Genomic DNA, 15,429 nt, shown 5'->3' with positions numbered 1-15,429 from the left:
TTTTATAATAAAATAATTTGACTTTTTCTACTATTCCATTCAGTTTTACCGTGTTCTGTCTCTTCTCTCTATGGACAATACAGTTTAATTTCAATTCCAAAAAAAGAAAAATAATCTTTAAAACTTTTGAATTTTTCATGTTTATCCTTTCTCCCCAACTCTCTAAAAAGGGTAAATTACATTATTTCTCATTGAACTATATTCTTTGTTCTATTTTTCTCATCATACTTTCAATTTTTCTAATTTAGTCAGTAAAGTTTCTAATTGCTCAAATTTTGATCATTTTAAATTTTTTTAATATTATTCTCATATGACGTGATATTTTTATTATTATTATTTAATATAAAATAATAACAGAAGGTGGTCAGACATCACCATCGGTCGTCATCAACCATCGTAGATGGTGATCGTTCGATCTCAAATTTCATGGGTTACTTTATCTGAACACCGTGAGTCCAAATTCAACCTCCACTTTGTCAGAACTTACTCTGAAGTCCATGAATTAGAGATTAAAAAGTCTTTTTAACCAAAACATTTAATATAAAATGTTTTGGTTATAAAACCTTTTAGTCGAGAGGACATTTTTCGACATAATTTTTCCATCTTAAGACCCATAAACACCAAACAAAGGAATCATAAACCAAATTCTTCAATTTAAACTCTCAAGTGGGTTATGGGTACTATCAAGGGCAAGGGTTTCATTCCGGTATCAATTTAAACTAAAAAGTGTAGCAAGAGGGACCATTCCGTCATTTTACTGAACATAAAGAATTGAAAGACAGAACAGTTGGATAGAGAGAGGGATAGAGACAAAGAGGAGAGAGAAGCAAACGTTTGTTTGGGTTTTTTTTGCTGGTTCAGTTCAGTATTACTTAAAAAGGGATATTACATGAAGGAAGCAAGCATGGTGTCGGACCAAGAGATAGCAATGGCCAAGAGGGGTGGAGAACCTGCCCCGGCAGTCCGACCCCAGCGTCTCCACCACCTTAAACGGCTTCGTTCAGCAGCTGGAAGCCAAGCTAGGTGCCGACCTCTCCCATAAAGCCGCCTTCATTAGGGACCAAATAAACTTCTTGCTCTGTCCCCCACAAACCCAGGCTCAGCCACCTCCTAAAAACCATTTCAACCTCCAACACCACCCTCAATTCCCTTCGCATCAACAATTTCCTCCCCATTTTGCTCTCCAACATCACTGTCAGCTCCCTTTCCATGAACTCAACTTCCGCCACCCTCATTCTCCTCTCACCGCTAAACCACCGCCGCAGCTCCAGCAACATCAACAGCTGCTGCCCCAGCCGGTTGTCACGAAAGCCAATGTTTCCACTCAAAATGCCGCTCCCTTTGCCACCACTGAAGTCCCCAAAGAAAGGTTTGCCGCCTTTTTTAGCGCTTTCTTCCTATTTTGCACTATTCCCTTGCTTTAACATTTTTCAGAAAGGGTGTTGTGTAAAAATTATGTTCATTTTAGGGTTTTGCAAATATATGATTTTTGGCACAAGGTTAACCTTTACGTACATTTTATGCAACTTAATTTGGGTTTTCCTGGCCGAGTTTAAGAGTTTTAGTGTCAGCTTGGTAACATTCTATGCCTCTTGATGTGAATTTGAATGTTTTCCCTTAGTGTTATATCAATGAAGATTAATCGCTTTACTGATGACTCAGTTATTTGTGTGTTTTCAAATGCTATTGCAGTGCCCTTGTTGCACCCAAAAGAAGATGTGAATCAGGGGGTCTGAACAAAGTTTGTAGTGTTTCACCAGAACTTCAAGCCATAGTTGGTGAGCGAGCTTTGCCGAGGACTGAGGTCGGTTTCCCTGGATTAACATAGATTACTTTCAGTCAGCAGCGCTCGAGTGATGCGATTCTGACATTTATGTTCCTTTTGATTCGGATTGTCAAGCAACTGTGGGCATATATATGGAAGAACAGCCTGCAAGATCCGAGTAACAAGAGAAAGATAATTTGCGATGAAGCCCTACGTGTGGTGTTCGAGACAGACTGCACTGACATGTTCAAGATGAACGAACTGCTGGCAAAACATATTAGCCCTCTTGACCCATCAAGTTTGTGTTGATAGGTGCAAATATATTTTTGGTCTATGATGACTTGAATTTATTAATTTTGCTAATCCTTGCAGAGGAATCAAGTCAAACCAAAAAAGGGAAGGTAAATGTCGAGTCCACCACTGAAGGTGTTGAACCAGGGCCCAATCCTGTAATTATATCCGAGGCGCTTACCAAGTTTTTGGGTGCAGGAGGAAGGGAGAGGTTAGCTGCTGAGGCAGAAAGGCGCGTTTGGGAGTACACTAAGGTTAATCATTTGGAGGTAGGAGCTGGTACACAAGTTTATGCAACTCTTCCCATTAAACTCCACTCTCACTGACTCACTCTACTAGCTTAAATACTTTGCTATTTCTCTAGCATCCGCATTAATCTCCTAAGAGGTTTCTGCTCTTCTTTTAGGATCCATCAAATTCAATGGTGGTATTGTGTGATGCCAATCTTCGCGAGCTTATCGGATGCGAAAGCATATCTGTGATGGGGATACGTGACTCACTACTATGTCATCATTTATTTAAGCAATCCTGAGATGTCTGAATTAGATCTGCTAGAGTTGACTGCTTCGTATAACTGCTTGAATAAGTTCATTACAGAGAGTGACGACCTTTCTCTTTTCTACTTGTTCGTTTGTTGTTCGTCGTGCATTCGACAATAGTTTCCAATTAGTTTGCTTGTTCATTGGTCAGAATGAGAGATGTACCATGGGCATCGTGGCAAGAATATCTTGTAGTTCTGCCATTAGCCTGGAACTCTAGGGGTACTTTTTTTTTTGGGTCGTAGACCGTCGTCTTTCCGATGCTAACCTCAAAACTGAAGTGAAGTTGTAAAGGATAATACAAGTTTTTTACTTCTCAGAATTATCAGTAATGTATTTCAGTATATGCATTATTTTATCTGTTTTACCGCGGAGTGTTGCCTTGTTTTATCTCAGAAAACCTAATATTTATGAACAGCAAATCACAAAAAAGTGTATAATAATAGAATAACTTCTATTTCTACGTTCCCTCTGAAAATCTCATACATCAACATACCTGAGGATCCAACATTAATATAAACAGACTGAACTTTAAAATTTATATCGAAAAAAAAGAAAAAAGAAATGGAACAAAGTTTCTAAGCCTGCTGTGACCTAGCACCATAGCCATTACCATTTCCACAACCATGCTGCAATTTACCTGCACTTTCCGACCTCTTCCTCTTTACAACAACGAACCATGTGTACGCTTCCAACACGACAGCACAGAAAGCCAAAGCCACAATGACACCGATGTAAGCATTCTTCCATTTATCGTCGGGTTTCAAGATGTCGAATCCCTTGAATACGTTGATCACGCTGAGGATTATCACAGCGTATCCCACCAGATGGTGGTATATATTCCAGTACAACCTGTATTTGTGGTCTGGTTTTGGCCTTAGAAGCAGTGCGAATACCTGAAGTGTTCCGAGGCTGAAAAGGACGATTCCAATGGTTCGATGGGTGTCAAATCGAATACCGGGAGATTCGCTGCCGAGTTTGAGACCGGTACTCCATCCGGCGACGCCGACAACGTAGGACGAGAATTGACAAGCAGCGTGGAGATAAAACCAGGCTGGATCGGCTGATTTGAACACCTTCAAGTACCTTGCTGTTATAGTACCGATTGGCATTAAAATGCCCCAACTCACTGCGTTTAGGATCCCATGTATCTGAAATTTTATTAAATGGTTTCGAAAACAAAGTCAGAAACAGAGCAGCTTTGCGATAACTAGGAAACACCTATTCAAACTGAAGAAAAGGTTAATTTCTTTGGACATCCTCAAATTATGATAGAGATGCTAATTATGTCCTAAGCTTCAGAGTGTTCTGATTAAGCCTTCAAAGCATCAAAATCGTATCAGTCAAATCTTTCAATCAGTTTAACCATTAACTTAGACGTTAATACCAGCTCAAATGTGGCCAGAGAACATATTAAAACATTTGGTGAAGTTGAAAATTTGTGACACAATTTGTTTTTATCAACATATCAGATAAGTTGTTCCCGAGAAAAGAAGAATTTAGGCTTGACTAATGAGATAATTACACTTGTAGTCCTTTCAACAATTTATTAGAGACTATTGATGCAATTATCCCAATGAAGAAAAAGTAAAGATTGGAGCCATTCACTTACGTTTCTCTTTCTAAGCTTAGAGCCGCCTCCATTAGTTGTTGCAGTCTCACCAGAAAGCAGATTCAAGGTAGCCATGGACTGAACATTAGGACCAGAAGTAACATGCATCTGTGGGGTGTTCCCTGACAGACCACCTTCTTGCCAAACTTGGTTCAATGTGGTTCCATTGTTCGAAAGACCCAAAGTAGCAAATATGGTAATCTCATTGTTCTCGTACGTCGCAGACAAATCCGACACCTCAAAACTGAGCTTACCCTCTCGCAGCTGTGTCTGGTATTGGGTGATGGGCGATGTGTAAACCCTCATGGTTCCATCGGTTCTTCGATAAGCGACGAGTGCTTGTGAGCCGACCATGCCTTTCGAGGTGGGGTTTATGGCCCATGCGACCCATCTCGAAGACCCGATCGCCGTGTGCCTGTAAGCAATCTCGAGCTTACCAGATGAGTCGTGGTTGTAATGGAGGAAGGAGTTTAAGACAGGAAGGTCGGAACATGATCTGAAGACACGGTTGCTGGAGAAGGTATATCGGGAACATGTTTGAGCGTAGGATGATAAAAGCAATGACATCAAGAGACAAAGAGGTAATAACGTTGATGTTCCTCTCATGGTGTTTGAGACCCGGCTGCTTCAACTGTAATACACCGTTTGATGGAAATCAAAAGAAGAGAGAAAGGGTTATATATATATAGAAGGGAGGAGATGTTAGATTTCTGGTCTGTCGGTTGATGAATATGAACGTGAAAATATATATATATATATATATATATTTTTGTTGAACCCACTATTTCCAGACCATCTCTTACCAAACTTCAACAGCAAAAGACCATGATTGTTTATTACAGTAGATTACGTCCCTAACTTGGTAATTGCTCTCGTGCTTTTTAATGGTTGAAACATAAAACAAACCCAGAACCGTGTTGTCAAACAAGATAGGCTAGGGTTTAATTAAATAGTTGAAGGCAGGCTCAGTTGAACCATTTCCAAAAAGAGATTTACTGGGAGCGGTGGTGGGTTAGGTAGTATAGGGTTGGAGAGGTCAAAACGACCCTAACAAACCCTCACCTGCACCTCATCGTGGCACCACATGCACATGCCAGTCCATCTGCTCATCGATGCCTGCGTGGGACACCCACTCCCCGTCAACACATCTGTTTAACATGCATCCACTTTTTGTTAAGCCGACTTATAATTTAGTTAAACCACAACACTAGATGCTTTCCCAAGCGTGTATTGGCAAATTCTCTTTTATCTGTCATGTTGTTAAATGCTTTAACAGTTATTATAGGCATCTAAACCGTACACGTTTCTAACTTTCTCAACTTAATTACACAGCTTCACGCGTATTGTGAATTTAATACTATAAACCTCGTAAAGTGTAGAGTTTATTAATAATTCGATTCACATAGTGCACAATTGAATTGAGATTCAACGAGGAGATATTTTCAATAGAAAAGGGAAGGGATGGTACGAAATCAATTTCAAAGTATAATATATTTTATACAGGATGAATATTCTGATCATAACCTAACACATATGTGGGGAAAATTTCCCAACAAGATTTTGCTTTATTATATTATTATGGTAGCTATCTTGTTTTTTATATTTGAGAGTATTTGTTTTTGCATGTGAGTGTATTTGCTTAAGGTCCTTCATATGTGGTTATCATTGTCAAAACTTCCTATACATATAAGTGGAGTGTGTGAGAACTTTGTCCAAAGAAAAACAAGAGATATTGGGTAATGTTATTATCATGTAATTACTATATAATTAAGGATAAATTATGTTAGAGGTTACTTAATTATACTTAAATGATCATTTTGATTATTATTTTTAAAAAATTATAAAATGATTATTAAATTTATTAAGTTGTTATAATTTTATCATTGCGATGTTATAACAAATATAAATATTTGATAAGTTTAATGACTATTTTGTAGTCTTTTGATAAAAAAGGATCATTTTGTAACTTTAGAATGTTTAATAACAAAAACAATCATTAGAACATAATTAGACGACCTCTTATATATTTGAACATACTAAGACATATTTCAAGTCCCATACTCAAAATAAATTGAAAACCAATGAGGTGAAGCTTGCGTACTTTATTAAACAAAAGAAATTAGACGATGATAATGCCGCCAATCTTTTATGGAGTGGGTGAGATTATGACTAATGCGAATCCAAGTTAAAAGTCATACATCTCTTTTGATTTGCCCCCAAAATTATATCAAGATATTATGAAAATTGATAAAATTTAAGTAATAAACAGTTTGATATCGCTTAAGTAATATATCGAGTTTGAGTATTTATATATAAAAAAAAATTCATGTAGGAGACTCAAACACCAAAACTAAGTATGAGACGTGATTAGGTTCGGATTAATGGAAGCCTTGAATTGGGAACACACTCCAAAAAAAAATCTGATAAAATTTTAATTAAACCTTGTCAAGAACGTCTTACACTCGACCTAAGAGGATTGTACAAGTGTTTAACAACTCAACGCCCAATGGTCTCTTCAACTACCCATCTATTTGATGGCTAAACTAATGCCCCTCCATTTCTTGTTTAAGAACCACTTGTTTAAAGTCTATACTTTGAATAAATTTACAATTTCTATTTTTGTGTTTGAACTTCAATTCAATTAGGAATGGATATATAATTTTATATTAAATGACAACTTTTAAATTTTTAAAAGTAAATAAATTTATAAAATTTTAGAGATAAAAATAAATTATCGATTAAAAATACAAAGAAAAAAATCTAAAATATATGTCAATTTAACATTTTCAGGGACGATTGTCTCCCCATCCTCTTTGATCCATCTTGGAATTGAATGGTGAATGCAAGTGTTTAAGACGTATTTGAAGAGGTAAACTATTATTTATAAATTTCTTTTAGTTCTTACGAATAAGAATTAAATCTCGATCTCATAATTGAGGGAAGATATAATTTTGTGACATAATAAATCTTTATTGTATCTTATCGCATAAGGTCAATGCCTTAATAATGTTGTGTTTTTTAAAAGAAAATAAATTAAAAGAAACTCTAATTTCAAAATTAATCAATAAAAAACTATACATTTCTTAACATGAAGAATGAGGTCGAAAAGAGATGGACAAATTACATGATAGACATGTACGTAATATCGAAGAATTTTTTTACATATTAAACATGTAAGAGGTCATTTATTTACAAATATCTAAATTATATCGTTTTTTCTGAATAGATGTATAAATTATTTTTTGACTCATCAAAGTATCTAACATTACAAACGTCATTTATTTAGGTGTTCAGGCCGTCAAATATGTTAATTTTTCTGTTAAGTGACATATGTCACAATCTGGTGCTTCTAAAAATTTTATTACAAATTTAAAAAAAATAAAATTATATATTTTCTTAAAGGAAAAACATAAACATTTTGAAATAACTCTAAAACTTTGAAAACATTCATTTCAACCCTTAAACCCACGTCGTTCGTCACCCTTTACCGTCGATGAAGCTCCCCGGTAACCAAAACCCCCACGAAATCGTGATTGATCGACGATGAATCTATATTTTATACCCCGCGAACTCTTGGATGAAAATCACGATCCCACGTGATTTCAACAGCAACTTCGACGACGTATGAATAAGAGGATGGCAAGGACTACGTCAGCGGCGATGGTCGCCATCGTAAAGGGCAACGACAGTGAATTAATATTATGATTTGAGATTTTGAGGTTGTTTTATAATATAAGAAAAGTTAGTGTTTTTTTTTATAAATATCATATTTAAAAAAAATAAATTTCAAAATCACCAGATTATGACATATGTTAGTTAACGTGGGAAATTAACGATGTTAACGGCCCAGACACCTAAAATAGTAATGTTTGTAACTTTAAGTACATGGACGAGTCAAAAAAATAGTTTGAACACTTATTTTGGTATTAAAACTATTTATATATGAATAATTCATTTTGATATATTTTTTAATAAAATTATATTTAAAAAGTAAATTAAGATGAGAAGAAAATGAGAATGGATGTATTTGCCATCATATCTATGAGCTTCAAACTAGACCAAAAGAATTGGACGTATTTAACATTTATTAAAGTCATAATAAATTTTGCAATTGCTTAAGGTGTCTCGCCTCTTTTCAATTAAAAAAAAAGTCATAATAAATTTTAAAAATTAAATATAATATTCATAGTTTAGCGGAAACGGATATTGGAGCAAAATTGCGGTAATGGATTTCACAAGGCTCCATTGCCGCACATCACAATGCTTCATTGCCGCGCATCACAAGGCTATGTTGCGTTGGTTAAACCCTAATCTCTCTTCATCCTCCTTATCTTAAACCCTAAAATCAGCAGAGCAGAGTGCAGCCTTCAACATGCCGACTCCTTGAATCCGGCCTCTCCATCTTCGTCCCGATTTTTAGTAATCACTCAGAAAATCAATGCTACCCACCATTTCAGGCATGAAGTCCCTAATTTCCCCTCCATTTTCTCCTCTATCTCTTCATTTTCCCAAAACCAAACCTTTTGCTTTCTTCTCCTTGCCCTCCAAAAAACTCAATCTCTCAAACCCTAGATTCCTCCACATAAACCCTTCGATGCTTTCACCAACTTCTTCAACCCCAAGTCAACAATCACATCCAGAAACAACTCAATCTTCTTCACCGTGTGGTGAGGTCCACGTCATCGTCGGACCCATGTTTGCTGGCAAGACAACAGCATTGCTCCGCCGAATCCAAGCTGAAAGCAGCAATGGAAGGTTTAAAGTTAAACCTTTTTTTTATTTGTTTTCGTATTTCTATTTTGTGTTGTAGAATTGAGTTAAAAATCTGGGTTTTAAATGTTAACTGTCATGATTTAGATAAAAAATTGATCTGGGGATCGTGAACTTTTGTTCTTTTTACGTTTAAAGTTTTGGTCTCTGCTGTTGGATGAACGATTGGATTATAAATATTCCCAACTTTCAGGCCCAAGCTCCTTAATAACTACATATAACTAAATATGGGTTTAAAGGTTCTTTATTTTAATGGAAGAAGAATCCATGTATAAATGATCGTTGTTGGAATTGTTCCCTATCAATATCTGAAGATCAAGCTTTTGATAATGTGTGTTAAGGGGTTTAAAAACTGCTCTTGTTTTAAAAAATTCATGCCATGATCTTATAGAAGTGACACTTGAAAATCCTATGTACTATTTTTTGTGTTCTTGTACTGAGAAGCAGGGCTGGTTGAATGAAGTATCTAAAAGTTCTTCATATCTCGATCTTAAACTCTTAGCCTTTGCTTTTATTACAAAAGATGAGGGATGGAAAAGGAGGATAAACAATTGTTAATCTAATGGTTAAGATCCATAAGACCATAACCACTTCCTCACTTTGTAGCTTTACCATTAGATTAACAAATTTTGCATTCTCACTCCTTTTGATCCTTCACACATACATAATTTGGTGACCCTTTTAGTTGGTAGAGCCCATTAAAACTGCTGTTGTATTCTATGTGCTGGAAGTTACCTGCTGATAAAATATACATATTATGGTATGGGAGTGTGGTTAGGAAGGATATGTAATCTTTGGCAAAGTAACGATGATGACATGATGCTTGTAGTTTGTGCTTTCGATTTGATATTTGGTGGAAATCAGGAATACTTCCCATCTTACACAATACCAAAATTCAATTGCTTGATTGCTACAATAATGGTCACTTGGTTTTCTTGTTTGATTTTTGTTTACTGGCGTAAACTATCTCTGGTTTTATTATGCAGAACTGTGGCTGTAATAAAATCAATCAAGGACACAAGATACGGATTGGATTCAATTGTGACACATGATGGCATGAAACTACCATGTTGGCCATTGACAAATTTATCCTCATTCAGACAAAAAATTGGCACTGATGCTTATGATCAGGTTTGACATATGCCAGCTTCAAGATCTGATACTCTTATTCATATGGATGTGTATTTCTTGAGTTTCATGAATATTCCGTGCATTTATTGTTAAATGTACTCATGACTCAATATGTAACAGCTGGATGTCATTGGCATCGATGAGGCTCAATTCTTTGAAGACCTTTATGACTTCTGCTGTGAAGCTGCTGATCGTGATGGAAAAACTGTTATAGTTGCGGGGCTGGATGGTGACTATTTAAGGTATTATTTTTATCAGACTGGATTTTGAGATGAATGCACATGATGCCCTCTTATCCAATTTGTTTGCAAGCAGAAGGAGCTTTGGATCCGTGCTTGATATAATTCCCCTGGCTAATTCTGTGATGAAGTTAACGGCTCGATGTGAACTTTGCGGGAAACGAGCTTTCTTTACCTTAAGGAAGACAGATGAGACACAAACAGAGTTGATCGGCGGAGCTGATGTATACATGCCGGTATGTCGGCAGCATTACATAAGTGGGCAAGTAGTGATTGAAACTGCAAGAAGTGTGTTGGAATCCCAGAAGCTTCAATGTGGCTCTTACAAATAGTTCACATTATTAGACTATATATGTATTTGCTGTCAGTTATGAAATATTGGATTTGTGTTTGATTGGCAAAATTTAGAATGTAAAATGTAATCAGATTAAGAGGAAGTATGGTTAATGTAGCTTGACGACATTTAGTTATATTCTACCTTGATTAAGAGTTTTGCTGCCATGTTGCCTTGGACTTGGAAATTGAGAATTTGGAGCTTTAATCAAATGTTCAGTTTGCTGGGAGAGGACGACTAAGTAATTACAATAAATCCAATAGGGTGTTCTTACGAAAAGGAGTTGACATTAGAGCCACACAAGAAGACAGTAGCATGATACAATAAAAATCATCTCAAGGCTACGTAAATCCAACTTTAAACAAACTGTCGACCACTTGGATCCCCTGGCTGCTGTAACCAAGACAGTAACACTAGTTCCACCTCAAAAATAATTTTTAATTTTTATTTATCTTTTCGTAGAAATAACTTCAATACTCCACCTTTCACCGTCGCAAACATTTAGACTTTTAGTCTATATATGGTTTATTTTTTGTACCATATTTTATATTGTAATCAAATTATTATATATCATGTTAAGTTCAATGCTACCTTCGCCAAAGTTGTGCAAGATGTCTCGTCATTACAAATAATCAAAAATATCCAATCAAACAACTTTAAGATGTCACCATTTAATAAAAAGGGTAAGTTGTATGATCACTAAAGTTGTTTGAATGTAAAAAATTGATAATTAATATTATTGATTTATAACATATCGTTATTAACCGATATTACAAGAACACAATGCTAATGTGGTGCATTAATTCAACTAACTGAACCTTTGACTCTCTCTCTTTACTGCTTTTATATTTCGACTTCAATTTGATGCAGAAAATTCAGGCCAAGAATGAACCTTACTATATTCCTCAGGATTGTTCATTTCTAACAAAAGGTTCATTCTAAAGTAGATGTCGACGGAGAAGCTTTTTCAATTTTATTTACTCAGGCATTTATCATCATGAAGTTCATCAGTGTCAATACAAGGACTTCTCTGCAGTCCTCTACACACTAAAGATACTGCCTCTCTTCTTGAACCATTATCGACTACCATGGCAAGAGAGATTGAATCCTACGATTATATTTGTTCGAAAAAATTAAATACAAATAGATACTTTACTATTGGGCACTTCAAAGAGCACAATCCGATCCATATTGTTTCAAACCCCACTTGCCGCTGCACGCCGTGAAAATAGCAAATCTCAAGTGGAGAGTTGCCAAGGGTAATCGATGTCTCGTTTTCTGATCACTTATTTAAAGATTATAATGTATAAAAAAAACCTGCACCAATGAATTAAAGAAGTCAACTACGAGCAAAACATTATTAGATAATGCACAACCCTAAATTGACATATCCTAAAGCCTAAACAGCCGAAGTCTGATGGGGCTTGGGGAAAGAGGTAAAACATTTTCAGTTCCCTTGAAATGGCCTCAGAATTGCAGAATTAACAGCAAGGCTTTCATAAAGCCATTCAGTCCCGAAAGATGGTGTTTTTTAAATGTTTTCCTCATCGGCCTCTTTCTACAAAAATATTTATAAAGAAAACACTAACGTGCCTATAAACAAATTAAAAATTTTGAGAAATCTTATTTTTTTTGGGGGGGGGGGAGGAGATGAATGTTTGTCTCATGGCCAGTCCCAAGAGGTAATAGCAGCGACGCCGCTCCACAAGGCGATGGAATATGAGACTACCGGCCAACGGAGGAGCTCCCCGGAGGGGAGGACCGTCCACGTCAACGAGCGTTTTTCTATGGCGTTATCTTGGAGATTTACAAACATAATTTCAGCTTGCCCCCTTTTCATAGATAAGGATTTTTAAATCCTCCGCCATATCGATCTAATTAAACAACAAAAACAAGGAAGAAGAAGAAAAATAAATCAAATAACTTCATAGTAAATAGTTGAGATTGTCAGACGATTTGCCGCCTCTGAACTTGTGATGTTGGAAATGTGGTGCTGTAATTCTACTTTATAGCACAATTCGGCGCCACTGAGTTTGGATGCTACTAGGGCTTTACATAACAACATAATAAATGAAGCCATAAAAAGACCTTTGGCCCAACTATAAGCCTCAACCATATAAAAGAATAACTACAAATCCAACATTTTTTACGGATGTCCGTTATATATTTAAAATTTAAACATAAATTCACATTATAAAAATATGATATATCTTACCACTATACCAATAAATATAAACAACATATTTCTCGCTTGCAAATTTGAAGTCCTTTTATGATTAAATAAAAATGAGGTACGAAAATTCTAAAAATCAAATTTAAATTTGGTATCAATTGAAAATTTTATGAATAACACTTTGTCGCTCCTATTATAAAATCAAATATTTTTTTTTAATGTTTGGGCATGATGTATCAAATTTGGATATGAAAATTATTTTATACGTTGAATATAATACTTGATAGATTTTTGTGTTTAACTCCAAATAACTTTTTTTTTCCAAGTAATAATACCATTCGAAGTAGAATTCACATATTTTTATGTCAAATTTCATTTTATTAAATTAATTTAAATAGATGGTTTAATTTAAAACTTTATGTATTATTATTATTATTTTCAATTTTTACAATAAAAATTTAATCACAATCACTGATTAGATTTATCCAATGACTATATTTTCGTGTAAGGTCAATAAGTTTTATAGACCTTATTCACAACATATTATATCTTGTTCGTTTCATAATCAATATTTCAACTCAAAATCAATTTTCAATCATTCTCATAAAAATTATAAAAATTATAAATTGGGTAGTTTGTACCCTAAACATTCATAAAACATGTATAAACATGTTGAAAATCATTCATACTTAAGATAGAAAACCATACTTTAAATAATATGAGTTGGCTTATCACAAGTCATCCTCAATCAAAATAACTAAATAAAAAAAATTGCATTCACTTTCACACTTAATTAATAAATCAAAACATAAGCCTCACTATGCTTTAGAATTAACCTTTTGTTCTCAAATGCTTCAACTATCCAATTTTATCAAAATTTCATGCTCTGGCAATTTGCACTACATTCAAATAAATATTATTATTTATTAATTATATATAGTTAAAAAATTTTCCGTTAATACCACTGAAAACTAGACTTGAATACAAATCTAGCCATATAAGGTACTTCTTCTAGTTCAACTTGTACAATTTATAACAAATTTTCAAAGTTGACTGACATAAACTATTTTTAGTAGAATTTGCTGCCTTGTTTTCTGACCTATTATCGACTAAAATTTTATATATTTCCGTATACACCTCAAAATCAGTAGTTGTCTATTGTCAAAGAAACTAAACTAACATATGAATCCAACAATATAAGATCATTATCTAATCAATTCTGCATAATTTATAGTAAATTTCTAAACTCACAGTTCCAATCAAATTTATAAACAACTTTCTTTAATTAGCATCCTTAACTCATTCCATAATTCTATAAGCTTACCAAATGAACATATAGGATTGAACCACAATTCACATAACATTAGGAATTACTTCTTACCGTAGAAACTCCGTCACTGGCTCATCGCAAGCCAATATTTATGCGATAACATAAATACAAATTAAATGCACTCACATTTGCCTTACTATCGAACATTCTTCACAATAATCTTTTCAATCCCGTACTTTTTATTTCCTTTTCGAGTTACTTGGTTCACTAGATTTATTGAGGTCTGAAAAACGTCATATAATAACATAAAATATTCAAACTATATGTTAGTATCGAACTAACATAATCTAAGCTCAAATATAAAATTCGATAGAAATAAAATCGATACTTAAATCGATATAAAACTAAGTCATACTTCCCTTGAAATTTCAAACTTCTCAAAATATTCCATAAAGTCTATAAATATTTTTTCCATTATCAATCCTTCAACTTTTGCCATTTACACAATCAAGCCACTATTTATGAATTCTTTCTAGAATTCATCTGAACTTTTCCATTAAATTCATAATGATTCTTCACCATTATGATCATTGAATTTTAATTTCTAAAATTTCTAGCACCTTAATAAAATTCTCAACTAATTCTTTAACATTCAAAACATTGCAATTTCATCCCAAACTTTCTTAGCTTTTCAAATTCAACCACTCAATTTGATAAACTTGAAATTAGATCAAAACTCAATATTTAAATTTAAAAATCATCATATAACTAAAATTTCCAGCATTTATATTTCTCATTTCAAGATAATACCAACATGTTTCCAAAGTCACAAACAAGTCCTTAAAATTTTGGAACTTTTTGAATTATGACATTAAACTTTACCAAACTTGTAATCTAGTTCCAACCAACTTTATAACTTAAACTTCCAGCCTTTCAAATATTAGAAATCAGCATTGAACCCTCCAAATATCACATTCTTGCAATAATGTCCCACAATTCTCAAAACTTTATATTAACTATTTTTCTTTTTCAAGCTTCCAACTTGATCCAAATTGATCTCCAAGTCTCATAGAATACTTCTAATATCATTTCAGACCATAGGAATATTTCAAGTAGCTTTAGGCATGATTTTCATTCAATTTCAAGCACGAATTCAACTTCCTAACATCAAATTCATGCTATTATAATCATAATAACATCAAATTACATCAAAATCCAATCACTATTTAAAATCCTAGCATGGCCAAATATCGTATAAGCATGTACAATTAATTTTAATCATCATACATGTCTTAGGATTAATCA

At 34.3% G+C, this 15,429-nt stretch overlaps 3 protein-coding genes and 1 non-coding gene across 4 annotated transcripts; 2 read left to right on the top strand and 2 right to left on the bottom strand.

The window, feature by feature from the left end:
- The first annotated feature begins 889 nt into the window (after window positions 1-889).
- On the top strand, window positions 890-2,618 carry LOC120151249. The gene is made up of 6 exons (XM_039163765.1): window positions 890-1,018; window positions 1,098-1,369; window positions 1,693-1,804; window positions 1,892-2,063; window positions 2,138-2,325; window positions 2,463-2,618. Exons 1-6 carry the CDS (start codon window positions 890-892, stop codon window positions 2,586-2,588), a joined length of 999 nt encoding a protein of 332 aa, XP_039019696.1. The 3' UTR covers window positions 2,589-2,618.
- A 400-nt stretch (window positions 2,619-3,018) lies between these two features.
- Window positions 3,019-4,914, bottom strand: LOC120151273 (cytochrome b561 and DOMON domain-containing protein At4g17280-like). The gene is made up of 2 exons (XM_039163782.1): window positions 4,208-4,914; window positions 3,019-3,746 (listed from the first exon to the last, which is right to left on the bottom strand). Exons 1-2 carry the CDS (start codon window positions 4,811-4,813, stop codon window positions 3,174-3,176), a joined length of 1,179 nt encoding a protein of 392 aa, XP_039019713.1. The 5' UTR covers window positions 4,814-4,914; the 3' UTR covers window positions 3,019-3,173.
- A 3,514-nt stretch (window positions 4,915-8,428) lies between these two features.
- Window positions 8,429-10,790, top strand: LOC120151269 (thymidine kinase a-like). Its single transcript, XM_039163780.1, has 4 exons — window positions 8,429-8,962; window positions 9,964-10,108; window positions 10,229-10,350; window positions 10,424-10,790. Exons 1-4 carry the CDS (start codon window positions 8,646-8,648, stop codon window positions 10,677-10,679), a joined length of 840 nt encoding a protein of 279 aa, XP_039019711.1. The 5' UTR covers window positions 8,429-8,645; the 3' UTR covers window positions 10,680-10,790.
- A 1,353-nt stretch (window positions 10,791-12,143) lies between these two features.
- LOC120151292 lies at window positions 12,144-12,235 on the bottom strand. The gene has a single exon (XR_005518601.1). It is a non-coding gene; the product is annotated as a small nucleolar RNA SNORD96 family (small nucleolar RNA).
- Between the last annotated feature and the right edge of the window lie 3,194 nt (window positions 12,236-15,429).

The sequence above is a fragment of the Hibiscus syriacus genome, unplaced genomic scaffold, assembly GCF_006381635.1.
Source record: "Hibiscus syriacus cultivar Baekdansim isolate YM2019G1 unplaced genomic scaffold, ASM638163v2 tig00111036_pilon, whole genome shotgun sequence".
NCBI classification, from domain to species: domain Eukaryota; kingdom Viridiplantae; phylum Streptophyta; class Magnoliopsida; order Malvales; family Malvaceae; genus Hibiscus; species Hibiscus syriacus.
Note: the sequence above shows the minus strand (reverse complement) of the source record. Positions and strands in the feature narration are given on the sequence as shown.

Coding starts and splice junctions, on each gene's coding strand:
- LOC120151269 (XM_039163780.1), top strand. CDS start 8,646: ATGCTACCCACCATTTCAGGCATGAAGTCCCTAATTTCCCCTCCATTT. Junction 10,109..10,228: donor GCACTGATGCTTATGATCAG/GTTTGACATATG, acceptor AATATGTAACAG/CTGGATGTCATTGGCATCGA. Junction 10,351..10,423: donor CTGGATGGTGACTATTTAAG/GTATTATTTTTA, acceptor GTTTGCAAGCAG/AAGGAGCTTTGGATCCGTGC.
- LOC120151249 (XM_039163765.1), top strand. CDS start 890: ATGAAGGAAGCAAGCATGGTGTCGGACCAAGAGATAGCAATGGCCAAG. Junction 1,019..1,097: donor GTTCAGCAGCTGGAAGCCAA/GCTAGGTGCCGA, acceptor CCACAAACCCAG/GCTCAGCCACCTCCTAAAAA. Junction 1,805..1,891: donor GAGCTTTGCCGAGGACTGAG/GTCGGTTTCCCT, acceptor CTTTTGATTCGG/ATTGTCAAGCAACTGTGGGC.
- LOC120151273 (XM_039163782.1), bottom strand. CDS start 4,813: ATGAGAGGAACATCAACGTTATTACCTCTTTGTCTCTTGATGTCATTG. Junction 3,747..4,207: donor CTAAGCTTAGAAAGAGAAAC/GTAAGTGAATGG, acceptor ATAAAATTTCAG/ATACATGGGATCCTAAACGC.